This window comes from Plasmodium knowlesi (genome assembly GCF_000006355.2).
Source record: "Plasmodium knowlesi strain H genome assembly, chromosome: 7".
Taxonomy (NCBI): Eukaryota; Apicomplexa; class Aconoidasida; order Haemosporida; family Plasmodiidae; genus Plasmodium; species Plasmodium knowlesi.
In genome coordinates, this window is record NC_011908.2 from 147,601 (window position 1) to 165,565 (window position 17,965).

At 37.2% G+C, this 17,965-nt stretch overlaps 3 protein-coding genes across 3 annotated transcripts; all 3 read right to left on the bottom strand.

The window, feature by feature from the left end:
- Positions 1-121: 121 nt before the first annotated feature.
- PKNH_0702700 (conserved Plasmodium protein, unknown function) lies at positions 122-946 on the bottom strand (the record flags this gene model as incomplete). Its single annotated transcript, XM_002258285.1, has 1 exon — positions 122-946. The coding sequence occupies one exon, from the start codon at positions 944-946 to the stop codon at positions 122-124; it is 825 nt and encodes a 274-aa protein (XP_002258321.1).
- A 1,404-nt stretch (positions 947-2,350) lies between these two features.
- Positions 2,351-8,969, bottom strand: PKNH_0702800 (nucleoporin NUP221, putative; the record flags this gene model as incomplete). The annotated part of the gene is made up of 3 exons (XM_002258286.1): positions 2,351-2,473; positions 2,638-2,868; positions 3,075-8,969. 3 exons carry the CDS (start codon positions 8,967-8,969, stop codon positions 2,351-2,353), a joined length of 6,249 nt encoding a protein of 2,082 aa, XP_002258322.1.
- A 2,882-nt stretch (positions 8,970-11,851) lies between these two features.
- On the bottom strand, positions 11,852-15,199 carry PKNH_0702900 (mitochondrial carrier protein, putative; the record flags this gene model as incomplete). Its single annotated transcript, XM_002258287.1, has 1 exon — positions 11,852-15,199. One exon carries the CDS (start codon positions 15,197-15,199, stop codon positions 11,852-11,854), a length of 3,348 nt encoding a protein of 1,115 aa, XP_002258323.1.
- Positions 15,200-17,965: the final 2,766 nt, after the last annotated feature.

The window sequence follows — 17,965 nt, forward strand, 5'->3', positions numbered from 1 at the left end:
TTTTGTAAAGGGGCATATCCACACGTATGTGTGTGTGTTGGAGGTGGCGCACATGTAAGAACACATGCACATACATATCAGCGCAGATGTAAAGTTTGGCATGGCGCTCCAGGGAGGCCCACTAAAACGTATTCCAGTTCTCCTTGTGGATATTCTGGTTATCGACATCTATATACTTAGTGTTCAGATAATTGCTCTGCTTCTTGAGTTTGTAAATAAACTTATTGTTGTACTTGTGGAACGAATCTATGCTCTTCTGCACAGTACTTAAGTACTCGTCCAAGTATTTCTCATCGATAGGATTTTCATAATTTATTTCTAATTTTTTTCTAAACAAATGATTTTTATATATTAAACAAACGCAAGGCACATAGGTGACATCGCAATTGTAAGAACACTGTGGACACACATTAACATCCAGAAAAAAAAATTGTAACTTTTTATTCTTTTCGATAATACTTTTAAATTTCTCAAATAAAAGTACACTAATATTATTTTCATAGCTACCAAAATATAGGACTTGTAAATCTGTTGACGTAATGACATTTGTGCATTCATTTTCTTCGTTCATTTTTTCGAAATTGTTTCTCACAGCATCTTTCCTTTCTTCTATGGAAGGTTTAAATCCGTCTTCTAAATGTTCTATACTATTGTTCCACATTTCTCCATCATTAAATTTGTCTTGCAATTTGGAGTAATCCTTAAAGTACTCATTTTTTACAACCAAATCATGGTATTCATCGTAACTGTTTATTACCTTCAGGTTGTTGTAATATGTGTTATCCAATTTGTATACATTGTAAATATACTTGTTGTCAACAGCCGTGACGTTGTTAATCTTCGCTGTGCTGTAACTTCTACTTAGCAATGTGCCTGAAATTTTCCCACTCCTTCGGAGGAATTCTTCCACTTTGTATAAACGTACTACTTTCATCATCATATTCATTTCTGCTTTATTCCAATGGCATAGTAGGAGGACGAGGAAACGACGTCCCGCTGGGCGAAGAAAAAAAAAAAAAAAAAAAAAAAAAAAGGAAAGGAAAGGAAAGGAAAACAACACTGGCGCAGAAGTGACAGACGTAGTAAACAACAACTGCAGAGGCTCTTCCAAGTTTACATGCTGAACATTCCCTCCTTCAAAGTTTCCCTCTTCCGTTCACGCTGGCTTCATACAAGCCTCTATTTTCCAGGTACTTCGCATACGGAAAATGCGCTCACGGCGGTCGTCATACGCGCAAATGTGCGAAAGTAGGCAAATGCGAAAGTGTGAATATAGTTTCCAAAACGTGAGGCCCACTTAAGCAAACATGTACGCAACAAAGAAACGAAACAAATTGCTCCCTAAAATAATAGTTTATTTACTCTCTTCCATGCGGGGTTATACGGGAGTTGTGCCAACAGAAAAGGAAGAAACTCGAAAATAAAAAAAAAAAAAAAAAAAAAAAAAAAAAAAAGTAACCCCACAATGCACTCCAAACAATTCAGAACATGAAAAGCACTGTATAAGAAGAACGTGTGAAGAGGATTATACATTTTATAGTGAACATTTACAAATGTACAACTTAGTCGTATGCGCCCTTATGCTTTGTAATACCCCTACACTTGTATTCTCGTAATGGCATAGCATTTTTTTTTCTTTGAGCACTTTCTACTCCAGCTCTGCTCTATATGCCGTGTAAAATTTAATGTCATATTCCTTTCCATTTTGTAGAAAACACATTTAAGAGAACCCGCTCTAACACCTCGTTTCTCCACTCGCATAAATGCCCTTACTTTATTTCACAAACTGGGACATTCGCATGTTTACGTGTACTGCTAACCTGTACACACCTCTGTGGAGTTGCTCCGACTCTTCCCACATGATATTTTTTTCAAGGGAAAAATTAACAGAAGGGACGGAGTCTTTATTGATTCTTTAAAAATGAGCACACCTTTTTCGTGATAAGATATATGAACATTAATTTTAGGCATATATATCTTTTCATTGTTTTTAAAAATGAAAAAAAGGAAATTATCATGAAGAGGATATACAAAGGTGGATTATTAAACAATTTGGCACGAAAGGAAATTGTAAAGTATTGCAGTGGGTGTACAAAGGTACACTGTGCACAGTGACATGTGCAAATGTATCGGTCAACCTGTTATACAGATATTTCAACCGACTTGCGCACGGGCACATGGTCACATATAAATGTGCTTAGCACGAATACTCCTTTTCTTTTACCAAGTCAAATAATGGAATTTATGACCATGTAATTGCTAGTCAGAAAAAAAAAAAAAAAAAAAAAAAAATTAAATACAATTTTTTACATGCGAAAAAAGAAACAAAACAAACGTGCGCGTTTTCATTTTAATAGCTTAATGTGCTCAGATAGTTGATGCTCTCCACAACTTGAGCATCCAACTTGTCCTTGATGGGCAACAGAAATTTAACGACTGCGTGAAGGGTGCTCTGTCCTACAAGTTCGCTTATCTGCAAATGGGTGAAGGAATGGCATTAGACGGAATTATGTGCACATGTGCGAAACATATTTCGTTGCTGAGTACATGCACAAATCGCACAATCCTATTTTCAACACATAAACAGTATACTCAATGTTACACTCGCTCGGAGGAAAAACCTCCTTCCATCCATACCTGATAGTTCTGTCGACACAGCTCCCGTAGAGTCATCAAAAAGTTGGAAGATAAATCGATGTTGTAGTAATCTGCCGTGGACAGTTTCTCCAACATGTTGTCCGGAATGAGGCAGGAAGAAAAGATTATAAAGGCCTCTTCGAACATCTTCCTCTTCATGAACAGAATGCTCAGGATTAAGTAGGACTTGTTTTCAATTGACTCCAACTTGACGTTCGAGGGCCACATGTTCTACAGGTTAAGGAGGGGGGAGGTGGTCATAAATATGTATCGAGGGATCAAACACTGCTGCAGTGCTCATCGTATACGCACACACGGTTCGCTGATCCATCTTCTCTGGCCACCGTAATGGACACCGTAATGGCCACCGTAATAGCCACCGTAATAGCCACCGTAATGGCCATCGCGATTATTGTCGCTGTTGATGTCCTGCCTACCTTGGCCAAGTGATAAAAGCGGAAGGCGCACTTGCGAATGTAGACGTACTCCCGCTCGTTGTTGTGGTAGTAGTATATCAGCTCGTCGTTGTAAATCCTTATCAAGGAATTTATGGCGCTCTGCTCATCCTTCAAAATGTAGTAGCAGATAAAAGAAATGATGTAGTTTTTCCTCTGGTTGGCAAAGTACGCCAGGATAGCATAGAACTGAGAAATCTTGTACAAAATGGATCCATGGACACTGATGATGGAGTTATCCAAGGATATTTTATTCAACGTGTTAATATTTTTGCTTTGCACGTATTTAAAATTTCTGCACTTGTAATGGTATTCCTCGTCATTCTCATTTTTATGTTTACATAATTTATTATTATGAAAAAGTTTCTTCTTGTACAAAACGTAGTACATTAAAAAGTAGCATTTTGTGTCCTTTCTCATTTTTACTTTATTTTTAAATAAAAACAGAAAATCATGTAATTTGCCATAAAGGATATTCCCGTCGTTATTTATATGCCCAATTACACTCTCATGCAGAAGGATGTCTTGATTATCCTGCACAATGCTCTTCAACAGTTTGATACTTAAGCTGGTCTTCAAATTAAGCAGATATGTTACTTTCAACAAAATATTTATGTTATTATTTCGAAGTACAAAATAATCATAGGGCAGGTCACTACTATTCAAACTCAGGTTGATTAAATTCATTCTATCTGCTACAGAGGTAGCCACAATTTCCGTGGCTTCCACCGCTGCTGCAGCAGTCGAAACTTCGTCATTAATACCATTCATGGAATGATCCAAAAATGAGTCGCTATCATTTTTTAATTTCAAAAATTGTAATGTCTTTAATTTTATATTATTCAATTGCTCATTCTCGAAAATGTCATTCTTGTGCAAAAATATGGTCAGCACTAGAAGGATTCTCTGTACGTTATTCGATATACACGATAAAAATGCAACGGTCGTGTAAACATTTCCCACTAGCAGGAGATAGTAAAATAGCTTAATGTAAAGCACGAAATTATTTTTTAAAACTTTTGATATATTTCCCTTAACCTTTTCCGCTATTTTTCCATCCACCACAATAAAATTATTTATCACTTCATCCACCTTCAGCTTCGAACAAATGGCAAAAAATTCTTTATTCTCGTTGACAATACAGTGGGATATACAAATAAATAATTTTTCAATTTTGCTGTTTATTTTTTCCCTTCTATATTTTGTGTCATTTAAAAATGCATTATTATCATCATCGTAATTGTAAAAACTTAAGTTGGTATCCATGATATCAAAATTTTCTTGAAACTTACTTCCATACAAATCAAAGTTCTTCGAAAGAAACAAAGTTAACTCGATCCATATACTCGTCTCAATGTTGCAGTACTCAAAATTATAGCCATACTTGTTGGTGATTCCTAAAGATTCGATGTAACATATGTGTTCCGATTCTCTCTTCATTCTGTCCTCTATCTCTTCATTTATTTCGAAATTTCCAAATTCATCCTCTTGGGGTTTCTTCGGCTTCTGTAACATATTTGTGAACATATCAAAGAAGCTTTTATTATTTTTTCCTTTTTTCCCTTTCCCTCCTCTTCCGTTGTTGCTATTCTCATCGCTACTGAAGTAGCCCCTCATCGAGTGGTTCTTCTTGTTACTATTAGCATCTCCCCTACTGCGACTCCTACCTCTGCTATTTCCCCCTTCATCATTGATTAGGTCATCGTTGTTGTGTCGTCTCCCTCCGTTGCGATGGTTACTAGGATGCCTGCTACTTGTACCATCGCTCCTTCGGGGAACCACGTACCCATCACCATAGTACTCATCGTACTCACTACCATAGGGGAGGTCGTTATAATCACCGTAGTAGTCGTTACTGTATTGAGTTTTGGATCTTTGTTCTCGACGCCTTCCCTTGATGGAATCCTTGCCGGGAACTACTCCCTCGTCCCCATCGTACCGACGACCCTTATAATGGCCACCCTCCCTATTGTAGTCATTTCTATTCGACCCAACACGGCTGTCATGATGATGATCATCCTCATCGTCATCTTCCTGCTCCCCATGGTGGCTCTCATAGCTTGGGCTCCTCCCCTCGGTATAATGGAAAATATTTTTCATCTCCATTTTTTTATCCCTATTAGTGTACATGGCCCCTTTTTTGTAAAAAATGTCAGAGAACAGCACGCACAGCAGGTCGTACGCATAAATGTTGTTAACGCAGAGATAAATAATTGAATGGAAAAAATTAATCAACACAGACATGTTGATTTTTTTTTTAAAAATGTCTGTGCAGTCAAAATCCACCTTCATATTCTCGAAAATGCTTATCTCGTTACTTTTATTGTAAATTAAAAATAAAATTCTTATCAGCAATATTACAAAATCATACAGGTAACTGTCAATGCTTAAATTCTTCACAAATTCTTCGCCCTTAATTATCTGTATTAGCCCCAAGTAATTTCCGCACCGAAACATTATGTTCACCAGGTAGAAGAAAAAATGGATAGTGCAGTTTTCCTTGTCCATTTCATTCTTATAAAAATTATCATAACAGTAAGAAAAAATGGCGTTCGATTTGGAATCGACAAAATATTCATCAATCTGGTTTAAATCCTTGGCAACATAATTGCTTATTTCGATTTTGTAAAACTTATCATGTAAATGTTGAAGCGTTCCGAACAAATAGTTCAGCAGTAAATTTTCGTATGTATAGTTGGAGCCAGAATTTATCTTATCCTTGCCGTTGACATTAGCGTTGATATTACCATTATTGTTGCTGTTATCCCCGTTTTCGTAGTACTCCTCCTTTTCCCTTCTTTTTATATTTTCCTTCGTTATAGACAAATTCATATTTAGTAAGCTATTCAGAATGTCTTTCAAAACTTGCTTATAAATGGAATCCACATCTAAGGCGTTCACATTTGTGCCGTTTGTTCCTTTCCTCTTGCCTCGCCTTCTATCCCTACTTGACACCAAGTCACTCTCCTGGTATTTACTTATCTGAGATTTGAAGAAATGGTTCTTCGAGTTCATATAATAATGATCATTCACTTCAACAAAACTTCCAGGAAATAAATTTTTGTCCACATTTCCGATAAAAATTTTCGAGTAATTTAAATTTGTATCACTTAACAATAAATAATAAAAACTCTTAAAGGGAATAAAATCGACTTTATATGCGTTCACATTATATAGCCAAATTAAAATTTGAAATTCATGTGGATCCAAATCTAGCACATTACTCTTAACAACTTTTTGATTTTTTTTTTGTTTAGCATTCACTAAATAATCCACAAAATTTTTAAAAATATTACTTTTAAAATTATCCCACATTAAGGAATCATGATCATTTAATAATGAAAATGTTGTCTTCTGTATATCGTTTATATTATCATTTATAATTAAATTAATATAATTGTAAAATGTTCCTTCAGATTCCTTCTCGCTCAACACCTCATCCTCTTCATATGCTTCATCAAAAATACCTTCCTGCTTTTTTATAATAGTTAACTCTTCTACTGACTTGTCCAAATTATCTTTACTTCCAGACAATTCATCCTTTTGATCACTTTTAAATTCTTGTGCCATAAAATTCGTTACCTTTCCCTTGTCGCCTAACAACAGATTACTCTGCGTGCTCATCAACGTACTGTTATTAGCTGCCATATTTTTATTTCCGAGGAGCAGGCTGGTGGACGCTCCACCTGCTTCACTGGTACTCATTTTCTGGCCCAAACCGCTACTTCCTATCATTGTGTTGCCACCCAAATTGGAATTTAATCCGCCTAAATTGCCAAATATGCTCGAAGACCCGCTGGCATTAGCGCCCATATTGGTACCGGAACCTGCCCCCAAGTTTAAGTTCGTATTAATATTTGATGTCAAATTAGAACCCAAATTCGAACCTAAATTGGAACCCAAATTCGAACTCAAATTTGAACCCATGTTGGTGCTCACACTTGTCCCCATGGTTGTTCCTAAATTGGATCCCATACCTAGTCCAACTCCCCCTGTGCTTAACCCGGTTCCCACTCCTCCAATTCCAGCGGTGGAATTCGCACCCGTATTCCCCGATCCTAAGGAAAAACCAGACGATGTTCCAAATATATTCTTGCTGTCACCCACCCCACCCAAATTCGTACCTGTGGATACGCTTCCAAACATATTACCCGTGCTACCACTTTGCGTTCCTCCTCCTAATCCTGGAGTGGAGGAAATTCCCGTGGTAGCAGAATTTACAGATGTACTCTGACCACCTGTTCCAACCTGTCCAAATATGCTATTAAATTTATTTTGGCTTGTTGCCGTTGTCATGGAAGATGCAAATACATTATTACCTCCCATAGGGGTACTTGTAGAAGTTGTTGCACCGAAAAGGCCACTGCTACTTCCACCCTGTGTACCTCCTGACAATGTGCCAAAAATATTACTGCCGGTTTTATTTTGGCTACCTTGCACTGTGCTCCCGAAGAGGTTGCTACCTGTCCCGGTAGTTCCACTCGTCCCCGGGGTTGAAGACATTCCTCCAAAGAGGTTTCCACCCGTGGCGGGCTTTGCTTGACTCGCTCCCAGGCCGCCAAACATGTTGCTGGTACCTGTTGTGCTCTGGCTGGGTGATTGCAAATTTCCGAAAACTCCACCTGGCTTGTTCTGGTTCATGGAAGATGCATTTCCAAAGAGATTTCCAGATCCTGCGGTGGTAGGCGTGTTGCCCGACATTCCACCGAAGAGAGTTGTACTTCCCTTGTTTTGGCTCATCCCACCGGCAGCACTTCCAAACATGCTACTACCTGTATTACCCTGATTAGTCGTCTGCAACGCTCCAAAAAGCCCACCACTGGGCTTGTTCTGGTTCATTGAAGATGCATTCCCAAACATGTTACTCTGTGTTGATCCTTGATTCGCTGTCCCAAAGGATCCACCAAATAGACTGGTCCCCTTGTTTTGGCTCATCCCACCGGCAGCACTTCCAAACATGCTACTACCTGTATTACCCTGATTAGTCGTCTGCAGAGCTCCAAAAAGCCCACCACTGGGCTTGTTCTGGTTCATAGAAGATGCATTTCCAAAGAGATTTCCAGATCCTGCGGTGGTAGGCGTGTTGCCCGACATTCCACCGAAGAGAGTTGTACTTCCCTTGTTTTGGCTCATCCCACCGGTAGCACTTCCGAACATGCTACTACTTGTATTACCCTGATTAGTCGTCTGCAACGCTCCAAAAAGCCCACCGCTGGGCTTGTTCTGGTTCATTGAAGATGCATTTCCAAACATGTTACTTCCTGGTGTTTGATTAGACTGAGACGTTGCACCAAATAAACTATTTCCCTTACTTTGGTTAGTAGAGGATAAATTCCCAAACATATTGCCGGAGCTCGTTTGATTAGACGATAAATTGCCAAAAAGATTACTTGACGATGGAGCAGAGCTTTGATTATTCTGTTGCATTCCTCCAAAAATCCCTTTATTGGCTAAGTTCGTTCCTGGGGTATTTAAATTGGTTGTCCCTCCAAAAATATTCTTCATGCCTAAGCTATTCTGATTACTTGAATTCATGAATAAATTACTTCCTCCCATATTTCCTTGATTGGCACTATTTCCTACACTGGACCCTCCAAATATATTCTTGTTACCTAAATTGGATTGATTATTCATGTTGTCGTAGAGTCCTTTATTTCCGCCTAATCCAGTGGAGCCCGTGTTCATACTAAACATATTCTTATTCATTAGCGCATTGTTGGATTGCGGTGTTTTCGAAACTCCAAAAATGGACGAGTGGTCCGTGTTCGATAGGGTGGGTTGAATGTTCGCATTTCCAAAAATTCCTTTATTTGCATTATTTCCTTGGTTGTTAAAGGATCCAAAGAGGTTATTCGACGAGGAGTTTTGCATATACATAGTCGTGCAATTTTATATGAAGGAGATAAATATTTGTGTGGTGAAAAGAAGAGAGATGTCACAATTATTTTTAATAACAAATTCTCTTTTTTCTTTTTCTTCCTTTTTCTTCCTTTTTCTTCATATGCGATCCTGTTTTCCTGATTGAACATATGCTTCACAACTGTGGTTCTAAAGACAGCACTTTTTTTTTCCCCCCCTCCACTTTATGCGTTTTACATCAACGTGAAACTCTCGTTGTGCTTATTACGAATACCACGTTTCGCTTAAATATGGACACATTCATACGTCAGTACACTGGTTCACATACACACGTGTGTTTTGCCGCTCTTGGTGAGTGCTTCCACTGAGGCAGGATTGCCTATCAGTGGAAAATCTGCTTTCCCAAAACGGTCGAACTTTCAGCCAATTCAGAATAGGCTGAAAAATTAAATGATCACATATGCTCATGTAATCCCTCCAGTTAGGCCATGAGCAGAGGCATCTTCGCAAGTTTTAATGCGAACGAGAAAATGGCCCGCATGCATGTACGTATATGCAAAAACGGGTAAACACACACACATATATGTATATATATATATATATATATATATATATATGTACATCTAATTTATATACATATTCCCTGGGGAGATCAATTTTTTCTCACTGCGACACAACCCCAGTCACGCGCCTTTATCCCTTATTTAGGGGAAAATACGCATGCGTAACTTGTGCAATTTTCCGAGCAACATGGAGACATTTGTTCTCTCCACAGTTGATTAAAAAAAAAAAAAAAAAAAAAAAAAATGAAATGGAAAATAAAATATGCTGTTGCCTCTCTCCACGCATCAACCGGCCATTATTGCAGCCAAGTAAGTTCTTATATCTCATCGGTTGGGGGCACAACTATGCAAAGGCGCAACTGTACAATTGTACAAATGTACAAATGTACAAATGAACAATTGTACAAATGAACAAATGAACGTTGCGCACGTACATTCACCAATCCATACACGCGTATATACGCATGTACCGCATAGCAGTACTTCCGTGGGTGATCGGCAATTTTACGCTCTCCTTTTATGCTGTTACAAGTTTTCTAGCTATCCCACTTGTATTAATTTTCCGCTACTTATCGGCGGTCATTTCAAGTGGGGCAGGGGGAAACAAAAAAAATGGCATAGAAAACTCTCTTAATGGAAAAAAAAAAAAAAAAAAAAAAAAGCCGCTTTTTACGCGGTACGAATATATATAATGTTACTTTAAGGAGAGAATAAAAATTTGAACGCAAAAAAAGTCCTTGCAATTATTATAAGGAGGGACAAAAAAAAAAAAAAAAAAAAAAAAAAAAAAAAGGAAGTAACATAATCCAGGCGATTTGTACATGCTTGAAGAAGCGCAAAACAAATGAAAATTCTGTACTGTAACATACGTGACACAGTATGCGAGCCGCGCGAATTTGTAAAAATGGTACGACACGCTACAGGGGCATAAAATGGCCGCAGTACATTTCACGTATGCACGGGCGCGACTGCCGTGCGCATTCGTGAAAACGTAATCCACGTGCTCGTGAAAATAAATAAAATAAGAATGAGAACAAACTCCGCGCGGGGACACAAAAATATGACACAATTAAAAATGGAAAAGGAAAAGCCCCAGCTGAAAATTTTGAAAATATACATACACAAATATGTACGTGTATATATATAATACACTTATACGCAAACGTATATATATATATATATATATATATATATATATATATAATTATGCCGAGAGGACCTTTTCAGTGCCACATTTTCCGTGTAAATAGTATGTTACATCCTTGTATCGCGTGGTGTGTACTTCTCTGATCGCGCGACAAGCTAAGGGAGGCTTACGTTCGTGGGCGTCCCCACAACGCACAATGAAAAAATCTCGTCTGTGCTAAAGGATGAAGAAATTTTATTCCACAAAATTGAAACGCGCAAATGAGAAATAAATGGCGAAATCAACATATTAAAAAATGACGAAATGAAAAAAAAAAAAAAAAAAAAAAAAAAAAAATTCCAACTTGTACCCAGTGAAGTGTGCCCGTGTTTAAAGAATTTCACCTTTTTTTTTTTTTTTTCCAGTGTCATTTGATAAATGGCATTTTATTACATAAGACAAATGGTCCCATTCGACATTAAAACACATAAAAAACTGTTCCCCCCGGGCACGTTTACCCACGCCGATTTTTCAACCCTTCCAATTATGACAGCTCGTACAACAGTTATTTTTGGACATTGCACAACCCCCTTTGTCCACTTGGAGAATCTCCGCATCGACCGTTATCACAAATGAGCTGCTTCAGCCTCTCTTTTCCGCTTATTCAAAAAAAGTAACAATGAGAACGATGAAAGGGAATCCCTCCACACACCCACCTCCGTTTAACAGATATTTATTCAGGTTAAAACACATAAGGTGTGAAGAACTATTTCGTTCGTACCGCTTAGTGGAAACATTTTTTTTCCATAACAATAAATGATAATTCGCAAACGTATTCATTCTTTTCTCTAATTCTTTTAAGTTAAGAAGCATAGCGAATTCGCGCTTAGCAAATAGGCAATATGGGGAAAAGGAAAAAACTAAAAAAAAAAAAAAAAAACATTAGCCATAAACCTGTAGGAAGAATACCTTCAATTGGATGTTTAAATATGCACACGCGTTCATATAGAACACTATTGACATATAAGAGACAAGGTAGAAAAGCACACAGTGGCACATGTGTAAATATCCCTCGCCCAAAAATCAAAATGCTTCCCAAAAAAAAAAAAAAAAAAAAAAAAAAAAAAATACAAAAATAAACTAGTGCGCATGACGATGGACCCAATTGATCCGGTGAGGACTCATGTGATCACACATTGCACGAAGTGAAGCTACGCCGAATTAAGGTTAACCTTGAAAAACCTCTTCATCGTTTCGTATGTTCCCCATGATATAGCCGAAGCAGGAATACAAAGGGCCATTCTGGCCATGGATCCCTTGAAAAAGGAACGAAAACCCTCCTTATGATACAAGTTGGATACAACTCGATAAAAATTGAAACCTTTTGCGTTAAGGCATTCTGTCTGAATCCTCGTCTTAACAACATCCAGTGGATTTGTCACCACCGCGGCTATTCCTCCACCAATTCCCGCACAAACAAAATAAGATGTAATATGATTAAACGGTTTATTAAAAAACTCCTTCCTCCTGTTACTATTATTATCATCATTGTTGTAATTCCCTAGCCACATATTCTTTAACTCCACATTATCGCATTTTGCCCCCGTAAAGTTAAACGAGTCACCTATCTTATGGTCATATCTTTCTGAAAGATCATTAATACAATTGTTCTCTAATTTGTTAATTACATTTTTAAATAAAGTTTCCTCCTTCATCTGTTCCCCATCGAATTTTATTTGGTTCGTCAATAAAGTATTTTCCCTATCATTTGATGCGTATTTTTGCCCAGAATTTGTACTCATATAATTCACCGAATCTGTGTCTTGCTCAATGAACGACTTGATCAATTCGTCACTATTTCCGCTAAGTCCTTCCATGCTGGTATGTAACTTTTCCGAAGAATGACCGGCTTCATCCCGTTTCGCACCACCGCTGGTAGGCGTATTTTTGCTCTCTTCCTTTGCTTCGCCGTTGGTATGTCCCCCTCCTGCTACAGAACAACTCCTATCGCTGCTCCCGCCAGTGGTGCATGCACCTTGGCTGTTATTCCTACCCAACCCACTCATTCCGCAAAAATATTCAAAATACACTTTCTTCATTTTTTCATTTGTACATATCATAATAATTTGGTAGGGAATATTCATGAGCAGAGTTATTGGCAAACTCAAATATAAACTCCTGATCCCATGCTCCCTTAGGAACTTTATCGAATCCAGGGAGTTTTTGTTTATTCCTAACTGCAACCTCTGCTTTAGTGTATCTATGGGTGTGATAATTAAGTCGTGTGCAATGGTTGCTAAAAACCCTGAGATGGCTATACCAAAATAGTTTAGATCTCCCAATTTGTAGTTCCCTCCCTCGGTTTTCTTCATATCAAGATGGTGATTCCCCCCTCCCTCCAGGCGGCTACCACCTCCACTCCCCCGCACTTGCATGGGCATATTCTTAGAGCACACATTGGAGAAGTACTTCTTACTATATTCAAATGTGGAGAAATACATGGCATGCGCAGGAATGCATCCTAACACAACCACATTAACCCCCCTGTACAGATTGGAAACATTGCTTCTTATCAAACTACAGTTTTGCTTCGCTATGTTCACTCCGTAAGACATATTTGGAAATAGATTCCTCATAAAGTTGAACCTTTTTCCATTTCTGCTAAATCTGGAGTAGCTGAAATTGGAGTTTCTATTTTTGTAAAAATTATTTTTACATGAAGAGTGGATACTTCTGTCAAACAAGTTTCTGTACATATAACTCTTACTTACATAACATAGGTTATTACGAAATATGTTATTATTGTTTCTTAATAAGGAGTAGTAAGAATTGAAGCTATCGCTCCTCATTATCACAGCTTTCCCATTAGATAACACTGATGCGCTTATGGGTGTATTGTACCACTTGGTTTGGAGAAGACCCTTTTTTATATTTTCCAAAATGAGTGTGAACAAATTCCATTCATTTTTTTGGAACATATAACTTCTTTTAAATGTCTCACTGGGAAGGCAATGATCATATTGGGGATTCTTACTTGTCTTTTGAAAGAGCTTCAAATATTTACTTAACTGTAGTCTGTTGCCGCCATCAGTATTGCCACTATTTATGCATTTATTCTCCGAGAAAATAAAGGATAAATTGGTTTTCTTGCCCAATTTGTTAGACTCACTTATCACATATCCCTTATCATTAGTCGCTCTGGGAACTCTACCATCCTCTAAACTCCTGAAAGATAGACGATTGTTCCTCTTAACACGCATCAAATGTGTGTTACTGCTTTTGTTACTCGTTATATGTGTATATTTTCCAAACAGATCATTTAGTAAAACATTGTTTATCCTTTCCATCCCCCCCAAATTCTTTTTTATTACGTGATTTGCCCCCACCTTGCGGAGAAGTGGCTCCATTTCAATGTAATCCCTTTTTGCAGGATTACAAATTTTCACTGTTATGCCATTTCTAGCATATTTATGGTACTGACTTTTTCTCCCACACATGGATACACCGTTCATGCCCTTCTTAAAAATAATTCTCCCTGTGATTTTTTTTGAGCCCAAGTGATTAATTTCTTTGTGATTAACTGATGAGGGGGAAACACCCTCCTTAATATTGTTACATATGAGATTATTTGTGTGGCCTCTATATTGCCATTTCGTAGTAGAACTACCAGATGTGTCACAAGTAATTCCAAACCTTTGGGAGTTTTTCATTTCTTGCATTGCTTGCACAGTTCCTCCACTTCTAGCTCTGCTTAAGGTATTCCTTCCCATCCTAATAGAACCTTTGGCTAATGAATGGATTTTCATATTCTGGGAATTACCCATCGCCAGGCTGTCACCTACAGCCCCAGGAGGCTTATCAAACAAATTGCATGCTCGGTATTTCCTTAATTTTACCAACTGGTTATACTGACAACTACCATTACCACATTTGCCCTGCTTGACACTTCCATTATCGATAGCAAAGTGTTTATCCATTACTCTACTATGGTATCTACGCGATTGAATTTTTTTATTCACCACCTGCGGCATTACTCCCCTCTGTTCTACATTTAAACCTCCGCAAAGAAGTTGTCTCAAATTTTGTTTACTCTTTCTCAATCCACCGGATGTATCACCAAGTGTGCTAGCGTGGAAAACACCTTTTTTATTAAACGCAGCCATCATCTTCATGTTACAAAAATTGTCATATGTACATGTCTTCTTATAAATACATCCATCACACCCTCTAGACGTGCCAAAGTTCTTCTTATCCACATGCAAGCCACTTTTGTGAGCCTTTATGTCGTTGAAATTACTCCCATTACCATTTTGTCTGTACATGCTGCACCTGTCGTAAACCCTCCTCCCACATTTCAGACGATCATTCGTTTGGATATACGTTTTAATCGTGTCCAGGGGGTACATAAAAACGTGCTCCATCAGCCCTGCTATACTTCCACAGAATATATGTTGCCACAGGGGCACATCTCCCTTGTACTCTTCCCATTCTTCCCAAATAAAATCAAAAGACTCAATTTCGATGTCGTCAAAGGCGTCATTTACGGATAGCTCGTTCATCTTACTTTTACTTCCTAGCAATTCAGTTTTACCCCTCCAATGTTACACAATTGGAGATTTTTCCCTTATTCAATATTGCAACTTTTTCTCCTATCCCTAATAAATATATCATTACCTTTTGCCGTCTGCACATGAAAAATTATACGTTATTAACACCAAAAGGAGACACTTCGCACTCACAATTTATCTCCACCTCATAACTCTTTTATATACAAAGGTAAAAGAGAAACACGGTTGTCTTTAAGAAAAAAAAAAAAAAAAGGCTGCAAGTGTCTCAATATATATGTCAAAAAGCAAATATCTATCTTTAAATCTGCTTCAGTTCCCCTTGGTTATGTTAGAACAAATTCTATTACATGTGGTTGCACCACCAAAAATACTCTTATGTTAATAACTAAGTTTTTTTTCAAGTGTGGCTAACTCACCATGAATATGCTCACCAGTATATGCAGGGACCCATATATATATATAATGATAAATGGTCGTGAGGTAAGAAAAATTGCAGCTTTTAAAAATGGCTAATTAAAGAGTACAAAAAAAAAAAAAAAAAAAAAAAAGAAAAAAGCACAAATAAATGAAAAACAACAAACAAACAAATGGGAAAAGTCAGAAGTTAGCTGTTAATTCAAAAAGTAGGAAGAAGTAGAACGAAAGGAATGGAAAAGGAAGAAAAAAAAAAAAGGCATCAACTCAGCCTATATCTATAAATATATATAAGCGCTTATACATAATATATGCATTATTATACATATGCAGCGAAGTGCTTAGAGATTTTTCCGAGCCCCTCATGAAAATGGTACAGCACAAAAATGTATCCCCATAAAATGCTTAAAACTGTTTCATATCACTCTGCGCTGAAGGGTTATATATACATGCAAAGCTTTGGCATGGAAAACTCGGCGTAGGCATAGCATCTCAAACACGTGGTTTCTCCATGCGCAAAGGTAGCTGGTAAAAATAGGCGCATTCAGGCGCATGTATACGATGTATGTAAAAGGCTTGTATGTTGCTCCTAAATATAATTCACGAAAATCCCTCAACGACAAGTTTCTGGAATGTGCATATCATTAGGAAGCAAAACAAAACACTCAAATTATGTGTATACAAAGAATGAAAAAATATATGGGGATGAAAAAAAAAAAAAAAAAAAAAAAAAAATCCACATTTGCGTGAAGATAAAATCACAACAATAAGCCGCTTAAGTAATTAAAAAAAAAAAAAAAAAAAAAAAAAAAAAAAAAAATCAAGTCAAAGCGAAGCAGAGCAAAGCAAACGCACAAAAAGGGGGAAATTACTTTAGCATCTACACTCCCATTTTAAGCATCACGTTTGCAAAATCCTCCCTTTAATATCTCTTTTTTGTGAGAGACGGAAAAGGTATTTTCACAAATTCCAAATGCGCAAACCGAATTCGCATAAAATAGTTAAAAAATTGTAAAATCGGAATAAAGTTACATACCATTTTGCGCATTCGAACGGTGTTTTCCTGCCGCGAGGAAAAAAAAGGAAACTTTGGCAGAAGATAGGATGCATACATGCTTAAGACAATCACAAGGAAAAGTATCTTATTAAAAGGAACAAACGCGTCCACAAAAATGTAACTTCCTGCGGCATAACGTCGTAAAACGCCAAGCATAGGAGCGCCCCATAATTTTCGACGCCCTCCGCTGTGGTCGAATGGGAGATACCAAGCAAAAAGAGCTTAATCAAAAACGCATTCACAAAAAGAGGGTATCGAACGTAACGGCGAATATTTTGCAACTTAAGGAAAAAACAATTACACATTGGGAACAAATTTCTACATACTTTCCTCTGATTTGAAAAAAAGTGTGCTCATATATGTATATGCATGTGCATGTGTACAGTTTGGGGGAAAAACAAATTATCAACGGAACATGGCACAAAAAATTAGGCTATTGCGAACGCGACCGTCTCCTTCAACTCGTTACATATAAAGCAAAGGGCAAAGAAATGAACATGTTGGCATAATAAACGAGGCGAAACTGTTGGGTAGACTTAAAAGCTATTGCAGCGCTGGAATGACTAAGCATGAATATAAAATTGTGTGATATTTTTATGTGATGGTGAAGTGTATGCACAGGTGTGTATATGCGTGTGTGTAATCATGTATATATAAACGCTTTTTCGATAGAGCGCACTTACTGAACATATCTTTCGAATGATAAAAGGAAAAAAATAAGTGAATAAAGAGGCTTTATGAGCTTTACGCTAATAAGGCACAAAGCCGCTGCAAAAATTCTCACAGAAGTTTTGAATTAAATTGAATTAAATTAAAATTACTTCTCTGATCCTTTTAAAGCGAAGTAATGTTGTCTCTTCAGACTGATCACATGTTTTTTTTTTTTTTTTTTTTTTTTTCAAATGTTCAAAAAGGACACATTTATATATACAAAAGGATGAACATTTTTATTTGGAAGAATATTCTACAAAACGTCAAAAAAGAAGAATATTTCCATCTTACAATTTTTATATCGTTTAAAATCTCCTTTTTGGAAAAATGTTAGAGAAGGAAAAAAGTGCCAAAGTTCCTTGCATTCTCTTCGTTAACACTTCTTAATTTTTTTAAAAAAAAAAAAAGCGAATTCGTGCTATGCATAAAAGTGAGTAAAATAAAAAAAAAAAAAAAAAAAAAAAAAAAAAAAAAAAAAGCTAAAAGTAGGCGCAAATAAAGCGCTATAAGGAACGAGGGTTAAAACAAGAAAAGGAGGGCAAAATTACATCCATTCGGGTAAAGCCGCAAAATGG